Genomic DNA, 14,988 nt, shown 5'->3' on the forward strand with positions numbered 1-14,988 from the left:
TATGGCGTTCGTTTTACGGGCACGGAATTCTGGCGGAATGGATTTCTACGACCATTCATCCATCTACCCGCCCACCCTTTCTAGGCGTTATGTATTTGAGCGGGCGAGGTCTTGAGAAACACGACACGAAGGAATTTCCGGCCCCGCGCTGGAGCAGGAGCACTGGACGTTGCTTGACACGGACATGTCTACGAGTATCACTACCACAAGTAGAGCAGTTGTTTGTTTGTTTGTTTGTTTTCTAACGAAACGGTGAACGGCGTCGGATAGGGAGGAAGGCAGGAAGGCAGGAAGGCAGGAAGAGAAGGGGAATGGATAAAGAGAATTAGAAACCGACGGTATAAAAAAAAATGAAAGAAAAAAAGAGTTCTACATACGAACAGGAAAATTCCATTGTGTGGGTACAAGGTGACTGAGTGAGCGCCTATTACTTTTCACTGACTTAGCAGCTTACTATGGAAGCAGTTGAATATGAATTCGTCAGCCGGAACGGCTCGTTGGCTTCGGGCCATTCTATCCCCTCGCGCGCGCGCAATACACTAAGCACACCATTTGGACGGTCGTGATAGTATACCTCATATGGAAATCAGATCAGTGCCGTTCAAGTTCAGTTTAAACTCCTTGATTTCCCTCATTATGATTGATTTGACATCTACTATGTACTCTGGCATGCACTGCCGTCTCGGACAACTTTTGCTTGTTGTGAACCTTTCAGGTTCTATGAATATGTGTCCCATACATAGAACCCTGGGCCCCATCAGCAACCATTACCCGAGCCAGCCGCCACCACATTACTTTTGTCTTGGTCACTTTCACACATTATCGAGGCTATTTACATTTTCCTTCTATGACGTGGCACCATGGGGCGCACGGCCGTTGTAGTTGACACCTGCCGAGGCCGTGTAGTTGGCAAAGCAGTCGTAGTTGAAGTCGATCTCGTTGAGGCGCTGCTGGAGCACCTTGACCATGTTGTCAAAGGGGCATAGACCGTTGGGGTCGACAGGGCAACCCGGGTGCGAGTCGGAGACGGGAACGACGGCGTCGTTGCTGTTTATCACCCTCAAAGTCAGATGCCCATGTTTTCGCCCAGAAAAAAGTGGCAAAGGAAAATAATACTTACACGATGAATCGAATCTGTTTGGTAGGGGTCATGGCGGGGCACTCGAGCACTTGGGCAGTAAAGTGAGTGGCAAAGGGGACGAGCTTGCTAGCAACAAAGTTGTTCTGCCCCTGGTTGCCGCTGCCGCTCAAAGGAGGTCCCTTGAACAGCGCCGTAAGGTTGAAGGCAGTGAGGGTGTCGAGGACAACCACCTCGTGGGTCGCGTCGGCGTAGATAGATTGGTTCAAAGGGAAATCCGTCGGGTTGTTGTCGAATGTCTCGTTGAGAGCAGAGAGCGCGCCGGGATAGGTGTGGGTGAATCGAGCGACAAACTCAGCGAGGTAGCCCTTACCCTGAGCAGCAGCAACCGGAGAGCCGGGGCCGTTGTTGTAGTAGAACATCTGAGTGAAGGTTAGGCGACCCCTGCATCTACATTGGGCAGGGTGGAGCGAGCTTACCAAGTCATAGTAGTATTCGTAATTCTCAAAGTCCTCCAGGGTGAAAAGGGGGCAGAAGGCCGAATAGCCCAAAGCGTCAGTCTCGTACGAGCAGAGCTGAAGCATGGCGATAGCATCGGTGGGTGTCAGGGTCAGATTGCCTGAGACCTACAACCCCGACCATTAATACCATGTATGCTCGCAAAAGAGTGGGAAGCAACATTACCTGAGAGTTTAGACGGGCCAGGGTGGCATTGAAAGCGTTGTTGGCGAATTTGGTTGCGACAGTACTGCCGATGCTTCCTCGGCTGGCAATGTTGGAGTTGTTGCAGATCTCATAGGGGGCTCCCGAGTTGTTAACCCCTGGGGTTTCGACTAGGATCTCAATGTTGACCTGGTCTACATACTCGGGCACTCCAAAGAAACCAGCGGCAAAGTTCTCGGCGGTCTTGACCATGCGGTCCTGAGACTCGGTGCGGAAAACAGGGAGAGCTCCTTGAGCGGTGAAGTTGTTGAGCAATTCACCATACAACTGTCGGTATGACACTCCGAGGAGGAAGTTTTGGCTTCGTCCAAAAGGAGTCAAGAGTTCAGCACCCAGCTTGTAACTCCAGTCGGCCAGGAAAGCCAGCTCGCCGGAGACCTGGAACCCGGCTCCCTTGGTGGCATTGGCAAGTTTAGAAGCGAATGTCGCAGGGGCAGCACCGCCAGTAGGGTACCGAGCACCATGGCGATACAGGAGGTGGACTTGGTTGATGGAGCAGCCATCCGGGATGAGTGGGCTGGCTTTGGGCAAGCCGTAGTCGGCAGACGACAGTGAATACCAGGGCGACAGGTTACCCCAGAAGCGAGTGATGTCGACTTTGGAGCTCGAGTTGGATCCCTGAGGCTGAGCAGCAACCAGAGGGAAGGCGGCAGCCCCTTGAGTGTTGTACGGGTACAAAGGAGCGGTCTGGGCAGCAGCTGGCTCGAGACCTGTCACTGTTGGGCCGGGGAATTGCACCACTGACTCAGGCGGGAACTGAGAGGGGTCGACCGATGCTAGATAGGCGTCAGTTTCGACCTCTTCTTACGAGGCAATGATGAAGAGGGCTGGAGGGACATACTGGATGCTGGAGGGTAGACGTCAGACGTGGTAGCACCAACACCTGACGAGGCAACGACAGGTTGAGGGGCTGCCTCAATGGCCTTTGCCAGTACCGCCAACACAAGCGGAGTGACCTTCATCTTGTGACTGGTCAAGTAGCCTTGTCACGCTCGAAACAGGCAACTCAAGTCAGCAAGTCCGAGTCTCTTTCTTCTCGTCGGAATCCAGGGAAGAAGATGGCCTTGGAAACGCATATTTTCTGCATGTCCAAGTGGCTTCTTTATGTACTGCAAGACAAGCTCTGGCAAGCTCTGGCAAGCCCTGTCAAGCTCGATCTGGAAGGCAACACCAGGACGGCAAGCTTCCATCAAGCTCAGCAGTCAAATATAGCGCCATCCAACTACATTCAAGTATGTGAACATGTGCCTTTGTGCCCCGACATGCGAGTTGCCCAAAGTTCCCGCAAATCGTAACGCTCCAAGCGGTGATGCCGGTGGCTGGATCGATCCCAGTACGCGAGCCAGCACGTGGGTGGGGGGAGCCCATGTTCGCCGCCCTCGGCCATGTACAGACTCGGTATAGCCAGTAGGAGAAGGATTGCGAAGGTAACCTTGAGTCAGGAGCTGCACGGTTATGGCATCGATATTGTACCGAGCATGACATTAGTCTGTTGTGAGAGGTGATGCGTGCAGGGGATCGAGGACCTTGTTTGCGAGAAGATGCGTGATGGATGGGTGGACAAGCTCGATCTGGGAATAGCCGTCTAAGGATCCCGCAGTGCCGTCCAGGTGGTGCCAGGCACACGAAGCGCAGGTTCAGGTACGGAGGGTAGGAGGGTCATAAGGTGATCCTCTTTTTTTCATGCCCGAACCATTCAGGTTGCTTTGTTGAGGATCGTGGGATGAAGATGAGAGGCTGGTTCGATGCCGAGCAGATTTCGAGATAACAGGAGATGATCTTGGATCATATTCAATGCGTCCATCCATGGCGTGGTGAATCACTGGGCGTGTGCAGGTGGCTTTCCGTGGCGCAACGGCTGAGGCGCGATTAGACAGTTTCTGCCTGACCGCATAATCAGCACCCAAACAAACCCAAACGCTACAAAGAGCTTTTGTCAGACACAACAACTTTTACTATTCGTCTCCTCGCCTGCGATATCCAATTTTAGCCTCTTGGACGCGCCCTGCTGCGTGGCCATCTATCCAAGTTTCAAGTTTTTGTTTCCCACTCCAGCTTCAGTAACGCCCAACCAACCATCTCGACTTGTCATGCTAGCGAACCGCTCACTTCAAGGCTGTCGATCTGCTCAACAAGCGATGCGTGGTTCGCTGTCAATCGAGTCTCTCACTGGTATACATTCTGCGACAATGCGTCACCCTGCAGTTTTACCATGGTACCTCGCGCACCTCTGCTACTACCGGTCGACCTGTTTTCCTTGACATCGCATCGCTGAGTAACTTGATACAAGGACGTCTTATTAGGCAAGTATCCGTCGCGATAGAGAAACTTGTTCCTAAATGCTGTTTCTCCCTGTTGCTTTTGATTTTGATTCCTTTCCCCTACAATTTGGTTTGTGAAGTCGCCTGTCTACTTAGCCCAGGATCATAGCTCTTTACTCAAGAAAGTCCTTTCGCCCTTGACCACCTGCAATAATCTCTATCTTGTACTCAATCGACCATGTTCGAGTCCAGAAGGGGAGATGGGGAGCATCCTGCTCGACCATCACTCTCGACTATTCAGTCTGAGGTGGAGGAAGGACATCACGATACAGCATCAACGGCGCGAACAGAAACTAACCCACTCAAAACGAGAGGATCGACTTCCCTTGGGCGCAAAAACTCAAGCAAGCCCAGTGTCTTGACCCGCGCCGAAACGCTGTCTTCCAAACCAACTCTGACTCGTGTACCTTCTATCCAGACACGATACATGGAGATGCTGTTACACCTAGATCAAATTCCTCGGCTATACAATATCCTGGCCAGCCTGTTCACCTGGATTTTGCTCGCGGGCTTTCTCGTCGTCCCCGGTACCTTTACAACTTTCAAGAATTCCAAGGCGTTCCAAGATGCCGACAACGATGATGACGCTAACGAGGTTGCTCACGCAATTGTGCACTCGATTGCGCATATTGGTCTGCTGTGGCTATCTGGTTCGTTCTGTGTCGTTGGGACTCTGGGATGCCTCTGGCTGTGGCTTCGTTGGCGCAAGAACTATGTCTGGCTGATAAACCGCATCTTTCTGTGAGATCTTCACTCGCGTTCACAGGGACATACTGACGGGTTGATGATAGACCAGTCACGCTGAACTCCGTCGCCGGCTTGATCACAACTCTCGTCAACGTCTATACTGCCCAGCATGGTGTATGGAGTGTGACGGCGAAAATCACTGCTATCGTGACAGGATCCTGCGTTGGGGTGGCAGGGATTCTTTTCGGGTTCTATAACTTTTGGATATTACGCAGGATACAACAGGCACACGCAAGAGAAACGGGCCTCAATGCTCAGCACGAGGACGAGACCCTGGTGGAGAAGGTGAAAAGGAAGGCTCATGAGCCTCCGTTGCAGTCCGGCAGTGTGGTTTGATATTGAAATGTTCCTCTGGGTTCAACGGTGTCTTTCCACTTGTACCCTTCCACTAATGCCCTTTGCGACTGCCTCCAAATGTACACAAATTTCATGTTTTTGCACTTGCCATGAATGACAAGGGCTGAACAGTCCCTCTACCCTTTTGTTATTATTCTCGCTTCGCATTTGACTGACTTACCATACTTACCATTCCTCATTTCCTCGATTACCTTTTCCCAGCTCATACGCCTTCCTAAGACCTATTGCATAGAATATTCTTATTACTGCGCACACTGTACCTATGGCTACTCAACTTTCCTCTTCGACGAGTTCAACCTACCGAAGAACTGCACGTCGAGATCGTCGAATCAGACACCGGGCACGCTTTCCTAAGCCGAATCCGCCACAGTTGAAGACATCCCGTCGACGGGGTCCAAAAAGAAGAAAGCTGCGTGAACAGGACTCCTTGGATCTTGACAACTGCTACTATGCTTGTGAGGACCGAGGATACCATCTCGATCCCGATGTTCGTGTCGGTCTTGAAATCAACCATGATGGTATGATTGATATGTTCGCGATCCTGACGCTGTGCTGACTCTTATTTCTAGAAACCCCATATTGGTTTTCCGACGACAGCATCACCGATCGAAGCATAGCCGCAGAAGAACCATGCCCATTACTCGACTTCTCTGCCGTGGGCGCATTAGCAAGACCTTCACCTACGATATCTTCCGAGACAGGAGGCGGAAAAGTCATCTTCAAGAGAAAAGGAACGCGAAGCCTCTCTGAAGCAGACCTCACTGAAAATCCCTCACCTCCACTACCTCCCATTCTCATGACCGCAAAGGCACGCACAAGCATCCAGCTCCCCAGTTGCCATTTAGAGCCTTCAAGGAATCGATGTCCGCCAGAATACCACTCAGACTACCTCAATGATGTCAGGATTCCAAGTCCATTGCTATACCACAGCTCACAATTCGAATACACTACTCCCTCTGACAATCCTTGGTTGACCTGGAACGTCCCCTCCTTCGAGTTCGCCCATGGCCAGCAAAAGCCAGAACCTGACTTTACCAGCTACCGGCCCGTCGTGTGTGGTGCTGCTCTGGACGAGCGTACACATATGCAACGTAATGAAAGCTTGGGGTTTGCTGTTTGCACGGCTGCATCCTCCCGGCACAAAGCAGAAGCAAGTCACGTCTCGGACGGCAGCCATGATTCTTCGACTCATGGCGATGTTCTTTCCTCAGGCGATGACCTTGACTCCCAAGAATTGACGCGGACCAACCAAGAATATTCACTCGTCGCGGACGTCGACAGAAATGGTCTCGTCACTCCCATGGGCCTTGACTTTCCATGGTATCATGATTTTTTCATGCCAAAGGTCTCGTATAGCCAAGAAATAGCTGTGCCACCCGATGTCGCACCATCTGAGGACAATTTAATCTTTCCCACACTGCCAACTCCGATCAACCTTGACCACGCGTTGATTGCTTGTTGCAGCGTCAACAACATTGTTCACCCAGGCGGAAATCAAGCTGCCAGAAGTTGGGAGCGAGCAGGCAGAGGGTTGCCATCATTTCGAGATCCAGTTGACACCACTCCGTCCCCGTCTATGTCGGACGCGGTAGAGGCAGCTGTCCGTGGAGCTTGCAGTGCCAGCGAACCGCAGACCACTCGAGGATCCTTAGATAGTAGAGATGATACAATCACCTCGGACGGGCCCTATCCTGGCGCTGCAATCAAGGTTGTCATTCCACCATGCATGGACCTGGTTCCGGCACGACTGTACCGGCACCAACTCATTGCGTGGCCACTGTCAACTGCAGCTGTGGAGGCGAGAAACAGACGCGACAGTGACGTATCGGCTGTTCTCAGAATGGCAGAATGGTTGGCAGGATTGAATACGCTGAGACCCTATGTGGGTGGCCAGTTGGGTCTACCTCTTCCCAAGCCACCAGGCAATGACGCCGGTCTCAATTCTAGGAGAAATATGTCGACGTTCAACGATACTCTGAGTTCAGTACTTTCTGCCCGGGTTGAGTGCCACGGAGAGCCTGCAGAGGATGAAGCTGATTCGGGCTCACCCGATGAAGGGTACTTCACCTGTAGCGAACGCTATTCGGAGGCCGACTTGCTGGAAGACACACCTACCGATGAGGAATGGGTCGATTGGGAATGGGATTTTCAGTCAGATGATGTGGATGAGAGGATTGGACTATTTGCCTCTGAATGGGAGGGAGCGACTAAGGCAGATACGATGTAACCCGTGGGCTACGACTGAGCAATGTGATGCCTGCAGATTGTGAAGTATTACGGATACGGATAGGCGTGACGGCCAAGGACAAGATGACGAGGTGACGGTTAGATTGCATGTTCTGGATCTGGTGGTGGCCGTAGACCTGTAGAATGCAGTCAGCAATTCTTGAAAGAGCAGATAACACGCCCTCATCGGAATGAAGACTTCTGTCAACACCCAGTTGTTAGCGGAGGAGATTCGTTCCTTTCGAATTGACATGCCTCGCGATTGTACAAAGACAGAGGAGTGTAGGGACTCGGTCTGTGCTAGGTTTCCAGGAGAGGAATGCAGGATTCCTATCCCGCTAGGTGGACAGGGTCTGATTGATCTTAAGTCGCCATCGCCACACTTGCAAGTAGTATGTACGTTCTACATACCTTAGCTATCTACCTCCATACGATAGGCACGTATAGGCAAGTACATAGGTAGTATTCAAGGCGACTCGACCCCACCATTTTTGTCTCCATCCTCGCCCTCGCCATCCTTCCTTCCTACTTGTTCCTCGCCACTTCCAGCCCCCCCCCCCCCCCCCCCCCCCCCCCCCCCCAAAACGACATGTCTGTTTTTCTATTCGTTGCTGCGAAACAACAACCCCAGATAGATGGCGGCGTACATGGCCCACTCGACTAGCACGCCCATGTCGGCTTTCATGCGCGAGGTGCGCTGGGCGCGGGCGCGGACGGCGTGCACGTGCGGCATGCGGCTGGTTTCGAAGGCGCGCAGGGCGGTTGCGAGAGAGGTCGAAGGAGAGCCAGAAGGAGAAAGGGAAACTGGAGGAGAAGGACAGCGAGAAGGAGAGGAGGTGGTAGTGGTAGTGGTAGAATCGCCCAGATAATACTCCCGCAATGACAGCGCCAGCGCCTCGGCGTCCTCGAGCGCCTGGCTCGCCCCTTGCCCGCTCGACGGCTGCAGCGCGTGCGCGGCGTCGCCGACCAGCACCGCCCGGCCGCGCAGAGACCAGTACGGCAGCTCGGGCGTCGTCCATGTCGGATATGCTGCGTCCAGAGCCTTTCCGGTCAGGAAGCCATTGTGATTGTGATTGTGGTTGTTTTGGATTTGGTGCTCGGCATCCCGATCTCGAATGTGACCTTGATCTGGTTGTTGTTGAAGCTGCTGTTCCGTGTCGTGTTGCACAAACGACAAAATCGCCTGGATGGCCGGGTTGTGCCAGGTCCTGTGTCGGTCGAGGAGCGCGGTCAGCGCGAGTTGCTTGTTGAAGTCGGTGGCTTTGCGGGTCGTCCTTGGCTCGATATCCTTGTCGGTGTCTGCGCTCGTGCCTGTGCTTGTGCTCGTATATGTGTCCGGAATATTTCCTGCAGACGATGTTGGGATTCTGGGCGAAGGAGTCGAGTAGGGAAATGGGTCTGGGCTGGAACATGTGGACCACCACCCTGCCAGTGGTCCTGGGGCAGGGATTGGCAAGTTGAGATCTATCGCTTGAGGAGGGGTCTCTGTATCTGTCCCTTCGTTTGACAACGAGGTCGGTGATGGCGACAGTAATGTGGATGAGGAGGTCAAGTAGCCGTACCCAAAGAACCCGTTCGGCCCAAACACCACGGTCATGCTGCCGGGCTTGTGGCCGGAGGCTTGCAGCACAGATGAAGGCACAAAGCCCCCAACGCCGACTAGACCCTCATAGTGCGGTGAAATGTAGTCAGTATCGGTGTCTTTTTGGTTTGCATGGCCTCCAAAGTTGAAGAACGGGATGCGGATGTAAGAGAGAATCGTTCGGAGCCAACCTGCTCTGCTCTGGCCGTTCGGCTCCCGCTCACGAGCATTCAACGCTCCATCGGTTGCCGTCGCATGAACACCCTCACCCTCGTCCTTGCGAAACATTGCCCGTCGCACAACACTTCTGAGCCCGTCAGCTCCAATGACCAGGTCGGCTTCTTCCTCGGAGCCGTCCTCGAACTTGACGATGTTGGGTGCTTGTTCATGGCCGATGATCACGTCGACGACTTTCTTGCGGATGATCACGTCGGGAGCTACCCTCAAGACGCGGTCGCGGAGGATTTCCCAGCACGATTGCCGTGCGATCATGATTCCGTGGTAGGGACACGAATTTCGACCTGCAGTGCCCGCAGCTCTTGACTGCTTGTGGTCATCGAGAGACGATCGCGCGGCGGTATTTCCTGGCCGTGCGAGCTCGACCACGCCGAGTCTGAAGCCTCGTGCCGTGCTGAGTTCCCACCGCTCGATCGGATGCCCTTGTACGGCCATTTCATCAATCAAGCTGCAGGAGGGCTGATCCTGAATGTTCGCCTGCTGGTCCTCTGTTTCGTCCAGGCGAGCAAGAACGTCTAGTCCGTTACGCGCGATGCCGATTGCGGCTCCGATCGCTTGCGGAGTGAAGATTGGATCTACCCCGTTTGCTGAGAGTGCATTCGTGGTGGACTCGTCGTCCGAGTTGTAGCTTGCGGCAGCATTCGCCAAAGAGACATTGAAGTGGGACTGGTGAATGTCGTGAGCTTCATAGATCTTGATCTCATATTCTTGTCGTTCTTCTGCTCGGGCAGCAGGACTGAGATTGTAGAGCACCAGGTGTTTGCGCAGAAACAGGTATGTACTCAGGCCCGAGATGCCAGCGCCGATGATGATGATCTTAGCCATGGCGGGAAGAGAGACTCATGCGAGTAGAAAAGCCATAAAGAATGAAGGAAACCTGACAAGTCCATCAATGGCGAGGCAAGGTGATCAAGAGAACAAGGAGCCCATTATATAGACATCTTGATCCTGCTGCGGTTTGCGTCGTGGGACAGGGATATTGGCAGCGGCCGGTGCTCGCGTCACCAGGGAAGTCATAGTTCGTTTGCTATATCTCACTCTGTATAGTGCATGGTACCCAGATGTGGTAATTAAACCTCTAGCAGCCAGCCGTGGGCAGGTATTGAGGAGGAGAGCCCAATGGAAAATGTTGGTGCCTGCGCTTGATGTGAGGCGCACGCTGTGATTGGTGAGTGGCTGAGGGACGACCGAAGCAATACGTCGGATTCGGAGAATTTATGACAACTAGAGAGAGAGCAAGGGAATAACCACCTTCTTTGGTCACCCACATTCAGAACCTAGCCTCAGGCAAGTGCTCGTTGGGATAGACGACACGTATCCAGCATGTGTCCATCAGCGGTGGCCTTCTGGTGGAGGTACGCCATCTTCCGGCCCTGTCCCTGGTATCCGTTTTGACAGTTGCTCATCCGCTGGACCATCATCGCTACTGTCTTTGCGCAGTCCAAGCTTCCCCAAAGCGCTGGAGAGTCTTCCCGTAAAGCTACGCTTGGCCTTGCGACGTTCGCGCGCTTCCCGTTCCTGAGCCTTGCGTTGCCGCTCCAGGTACAGCCTCTCCTTCTCCGCGCTCTGAGACTTGTCCCGCTTCGCCTCTTCTTCCATCTTGACTTTCTCTGGATTGAGCAACTTATCCTTCTCATGCACGACGCTCTCGCTGACTGCCTTGATGCGTTTGCGAGTTTTGGTGTAACTCTCTAGACCGACCAAGACTGCATAGCTGCGGGAGATGGATACATGCGACATGTCGACACCTTCATCTCGGAGGCTGTGCACAAAGGCTCGAAAATTCGCCGCCGGTGGCCGATAATGCCCGCTCAAGGGCGACAGCCGTCTCAATTGCCCATGTTTGACTTTGATCAACCCTGCCGCCAGGATACGTGCACCGTGTAAGAATGATGAATGCTGGAACGCCCCTGACTGCTTGTACCCAATGTACAGTCGAAACGAAGTATCGCAGACGAATATCCACTTATGTCCTTTCTTCAGGCTTGTTCTGATCATGTGGTTGAACAACACTGCCGCACTGACATGCTTGACCTTGGACAACCCTCTGGCTCGATGGAACTGGTCTCTGATCAGCAACGGTTAGGAGTCAAAGTGATTGAAGGAGACACATACTTCCTCGTTGACGTATCTTTCCCCTTCATCACCCGCCGTATTTTCGTCTTCATCCTCTGATTCATCCGAAGAGCTGCTCTCGGAGTCACTCGTACCTGGCGGTGGCACGTTATACCTCCATTTCGGCGCCGAGTCATCTATGGGGACGATCCCATTGACGCTGTCTTTGAAAAGTTCATCCTTGGTCCAAACAAGTTCACCATTCTTGGCCCAGACAAGCAACCCTTTTTCATTGACCTTGACGAGATAATTCAGACGTTCTTCGCGTGACAGATATCGCACTTGCTCCTTGTCAAGCCGTGCCCGGCTACACTCTGGGAGGTCCACATTCTTGCCATCGCCTTGGTCGAGCCAGTAAAAGAAGTTTTGATCGGTGTCCTGTGTCTTCCAATATGCATGATATCTGAGAATGCAGTGTGAGCTTGTGGTAAAGTGATCCAACAGTCTGGGTATAAGAGGCACTCACTTTCGCAGATTACTCCCATAACGATGTTTTTGGTCGACCATCTCAAGGAAATATTGTAAATCCATCATCTTGGCAGTCTTCTTCCTCATGGCATTGGCCTCGGCTCGTTTCCTTCTGGCCGCTTCCCTCTCTTCTTGGGTCATATCGGCGAGTGAGCCCACGGTGCTTGGAGTATCTTCATCGGAGAAGTCAGAGACGGAGGGGGAACGATCGTCGGCGCCAGCCCTGCGAGCAACCTCGGCGGCTCGACTCCATTTTAACATCGCGGGAGATGTGGTGCCCTGGGCCGTGTCTGTGTCATGGAGAGAAGAGGACGGCGGTTGCGGGGACGTGTGTGCTTTGAATTGGGCGTCTCGCACCGCCTGTCAAGTTTGTCTCGGTCAGGGCTGCAGCACGACTAACGGGTCGTGACTAACCTCATACCACCGCGTAGAGGCATCCAAGCCAAACCCATTAAGTTGGCGACGCGCACGGTGACCTCTGTAGGTTTTCTGGGGCGCGGGTCAACCATTGGCAGTTCGAGAGGGGAGATGGCGAGAGAGTTCCGACCTGAATTAGGACTGCCGCCTTCTTACTCTCCTCTGCACTGAGATCTGTCTTGGACGGCTCAGAGGGTTCCTCGGAGGCTTTTACTGGCTCGGCCTCCATGAGATAGAATTTGCATGTCAAAGCATTGGGCTGTTCGTGAATTATCACAGTTCGACGCTGTTCGGAGAATCACCGTTTCGCAGACGATGGCAGTACGTCAGCGTAAGGCTGAAACTGGAGGTGGCGAGGCTGTCTATGAACAAGCCAACAACCCCCACCCTGGGGTCGATGGCGGACATCTCGCAATCTTCGTCACTCTTTCGTGCAAGGGAAAGATCAATCAATTGCTCTATCCTGTCCAGTTACCTTTTTCTTGGTTCATCATTAGAGCACAGAGCCCTACCGTGCCCAAATCCACGGGTACACTCACAGATGTCGCGCGGCAAAGTGAGAGTAGTAAACACTGCTGGGTACGAGACATTCAGGCCGCGGCTTCGCGTCTGTGGCAGCTGCTTCATGCCTGATGCCTTAGTCTATTTACTAGGTACAGCGGAGAGAGCCACCCTTGGACTGCCCACCCCCGGACTACCCGCATTCGGGCCACCGGAAGACAGCAGAGGTGTGGCGGCAACTGAAGGCCGATAAAGGGGGTGGGGAGCACGTTGGGGTAAAGAAGGCACTGTCCAATGCGCACGTTTGCCGTTAGCAGGATAGCTGAGGGCAACGTCCATTGTTCAATTGCCATCCGTGAAAAGAATCCCTGTGTATGCCCACGTGCATCTTTGGGGTTTTCCAACCCAGCCTGTTTTTGGGAAGCAGGGTTGGAGGCCAGTCTCTAACGTCTCGATCCTGGAATCCCACTGCACTGCGATACGAGTCCCTAAGACGTGACCTTTTTCCCAGCCTGACAAATCCAAAAGCCGACTTCTTGGAGGAGGGTCCATATCGCTTGCCCATTGACTTTTAGGATACGCGATGGCGAGTAGTGTTTTGTCTTACCTGCTTTGGTTCGCAGAGATCCGGATCCGAGACTTTCGGACCCGAAAGCAGCTCGAACACTTAGCTTTAGTCATCTCTTGTACGAGGCAGTTTCCTTGCTGTACCATTCACATCATCGACTTCGACACCTCACGCATGCATGCCAGGCAGTATGAGGGCTACTCTCAGGGTTCAGGTTGGAGGTCAAGCACCAGTACATGTCGACACTTGGTTGAGCTGAAAGGTGGACAACCGTTGTGGTAAGGCTTCGCGGGGGTTTTCAACTATCGGGGCACAGGTAGGATCGTCGCTGGAGCATGGTTATGCCGGTCTTAAACGTTACGCAGGGGATCGACGAGAAGTGTGATTTTGAAAGTGGTAAGGGCAGTCAGGCGGTTGGGCATTAAATACAGATATCGGCTCTTTCAACCATGTGTTGTTGAGAGTATCCCACAAGCAGGTAGGAGAAGGTAGGAAGTTCCTCAACAGTGGCAGGGGATAACATCCCGTAGGGGGGAAATTCGTAAGGTGAGGGAAAGACACGGGTTCATTATTGTTTAGAGTTGGAGATCAGCAATTGTTACTCGCAGAGGTACACAGGGACTACATGGGAGTACAAGTACTTGGTACATGGTCTATGATCCTTGCCGCCACTGCCACCACTGCCACCCTCAATATGGCAAGAGAGTTCCCACTCGGTTATTGGAGATGAGGTGCAAGTGAAGTTTGCTCGTAGGTGAAGTGAAGGCAGTGAAGCAGTGAAGTGGAGTTGACTCGAATGGAGCGAGTCAAAGCACAGGCAACAGGCTGCGGAGGTCGGAGAATGATGACCGACGTAATGCAGTCAGACTCAGGATTCTTTCTTTTTAGGGACGTGAGGGATCAAGGGCATTAACTGGCTGGTGCTGGGGATTCACGAGTCAGACACACCTGACTCCTTCAAAGCTGCCCGCTCCAGCCGTCAAGTACATACCTACTCATACACACTCAGGTAAGAAGGCACCTTGCCCTTTCTTGGCGGAAGGTGCCACTGGTGCCACTGGTGCCACTCGCTCCCCGCCTCTTTCTCTCTCCTCATTGCTCAACTCTCGTCTACAAACTTGTCTGACTATCTTTTACTCGCATAATCTCCTGCGCTCGCCACCCAGTCAACCAAATCCCACTCACCTGACTTGATTCTTCTTGGTATCTCCGTAATACCCCCATCCCCCATGGGATTCGTTTCCCACCCCGCCAGCTCAGTGGTACAATCGTGTCAGCCCAGCCCCATCTGTCAAACCTTCGAGAGAGCTAACTCCGTCGCAGTCTCGAGAACTGTTCTCGGGACTGATGCTGCACGCTAGTGTATCTCGGAGAGCCGCCCTCCTTCACGTCCTTGCCTTCTCTCTTCTTCTTTCCCTTGACCTCGTGCTCGGCCCCCAGAGGACAACATAGCCTGTGTCTCCACAAACTCTCCAACCACCACAGAAAAAATTTTCTATCAGACGACCTGACTGGCTCTGGCAGTCCTTCCAAGGCCTCCCCCATGGACCATTGCCGTCTTCACAGTAGCTCGAATAGCCGAGCATGCATATTCCACCGGCACAAGTCCACCCTAACTCTGTATAACTGTTTGAAACGGTTCCGGCCA

General features: G+C 53.1%; 5 protein-coding genes across 5 annotated transcripts; 2 read left to right on the top strand and 3 right to left on the bottom strand.

The window, feature by feature from the left end:
* Nucleotides 1–845: 845 nt before the first annotated feature.
* On the bottom strand, nucleotides 846–2,763 carry Z517_04272 (uncharacterized protein; the record flags this gene model as incomplete). The annotated part of the gene is made up of 5 exons (XM_013429601.1): nucleotides 846–1,047; nucleotides 1,121–1,500; nucleotides 1,558–1,704; nucleotides 1,763–2,577; nucleotides 2,643–2,763. The coding sequence occupies 5 exons, from the start codon at nucleotides 2,761–2,763 to the stop codon at nucleotides 846–848; spliced, it is 1,665 nt and encodes a 554-aa protein (XP_013285055.1).
* A 1,537-nt stretch (nucleotides 2,764–4,300) lies between these two features.
* On the top strand, nucleotides 4,301–5,205 carry Z517_04273 (uncharacterized protein; the record flags this gene model as incomplete). Its single annotated transcript, XM_013429602.1, has 2 exons — nucleotides 4,301–4,863; nucleotides 4,914–5,205. The coding sequence occupies 2 exons, from the start codon at nucleotides 4,301–4,303 to the stop codon at nucleotides 5,203–5,205; spliced, it is 855 nt and encodes a 284-aa protein (XP_013285056.1).
* A 283-nt stretch (nucleotides 5,206–5,488) lies between these two features.
* Z517_04274 (uncharacterized protein) lies at nucleotides 5,489–7,453 on the top strand (the record flags this gene model as incomplete). The annotated part of the gene is made up of 2 exons (XM_013429603.1): nucleotides 5,489–5,744; nucleotides 5,796–7,453. 2 exons carry the CDS (start codon nucleotides 5,489–5,491, stop codon nucleotides 7,451–7,453), a joined length of 1,914 nt encoding a protein of 637 aa, XP_013285057.1.
* A 600-nt stretch (nucleotides 7,454–8,053) lies between these two features.
* On the bottom strand, nucleotides 8,054–10,096 carry Z517_04275 (uncharacterized protein; the record flags this gene model as incomplete). The annotated part of the gene is made up of 1 exon (XM_013429604.1): nucleotides 8,054–10,096. One exon carries the CDS (start codon nucleotides 10,094–10,096, stop codon nucleotides 8,054–8,056), a length of 2,043 nt encoding a protein of 680 aa, XP_013285058.1.
* Nucleotides 10,097–10,603: 507 nt separating this feature from the next.
* On the bottom strand, nucleotides 10,604–12,500 carry Z517_04276 (uncharacterized protein; the record flags this gene model as incomplete). Its single annotated transcript, XM_013429605.1, has 5 exons — nucleotides 10,604–11,332; nucleotides 11,387–11,789; nucleotides 11,853–12,214; nucleotides 12,269–12,343; nucleotides 12,402–12,500. The coding sequence occupies 5 exons, from the start codon at nucleotides 12,498–12,500 to the stop codon at nucleotides 10,604–10,606; spliced, it is 1,668 nt and encodes a 555-aa protein (XP_013285059.1).
* Nucleotides 12,501–14,988: the final 2,488 nt, after the last annotated feature.

Source organism: Fonsecaea pedrosoi (assembly GCF_000835455.1).
Source record: "Fonsecaea pedrosoi CBS 271.37 unplaced genomic scaffold supercont1.3, whole genome shotgun sequence".
In the NCBI taxonomy this organism is placed as follows: Eukaryota; Fungi; Ascomycota; class Eurotiomycetes; order Chaetothyriales; family Herpotrichiellaceae; genus Fonsecaea; species Fonsecaea pedrosoi.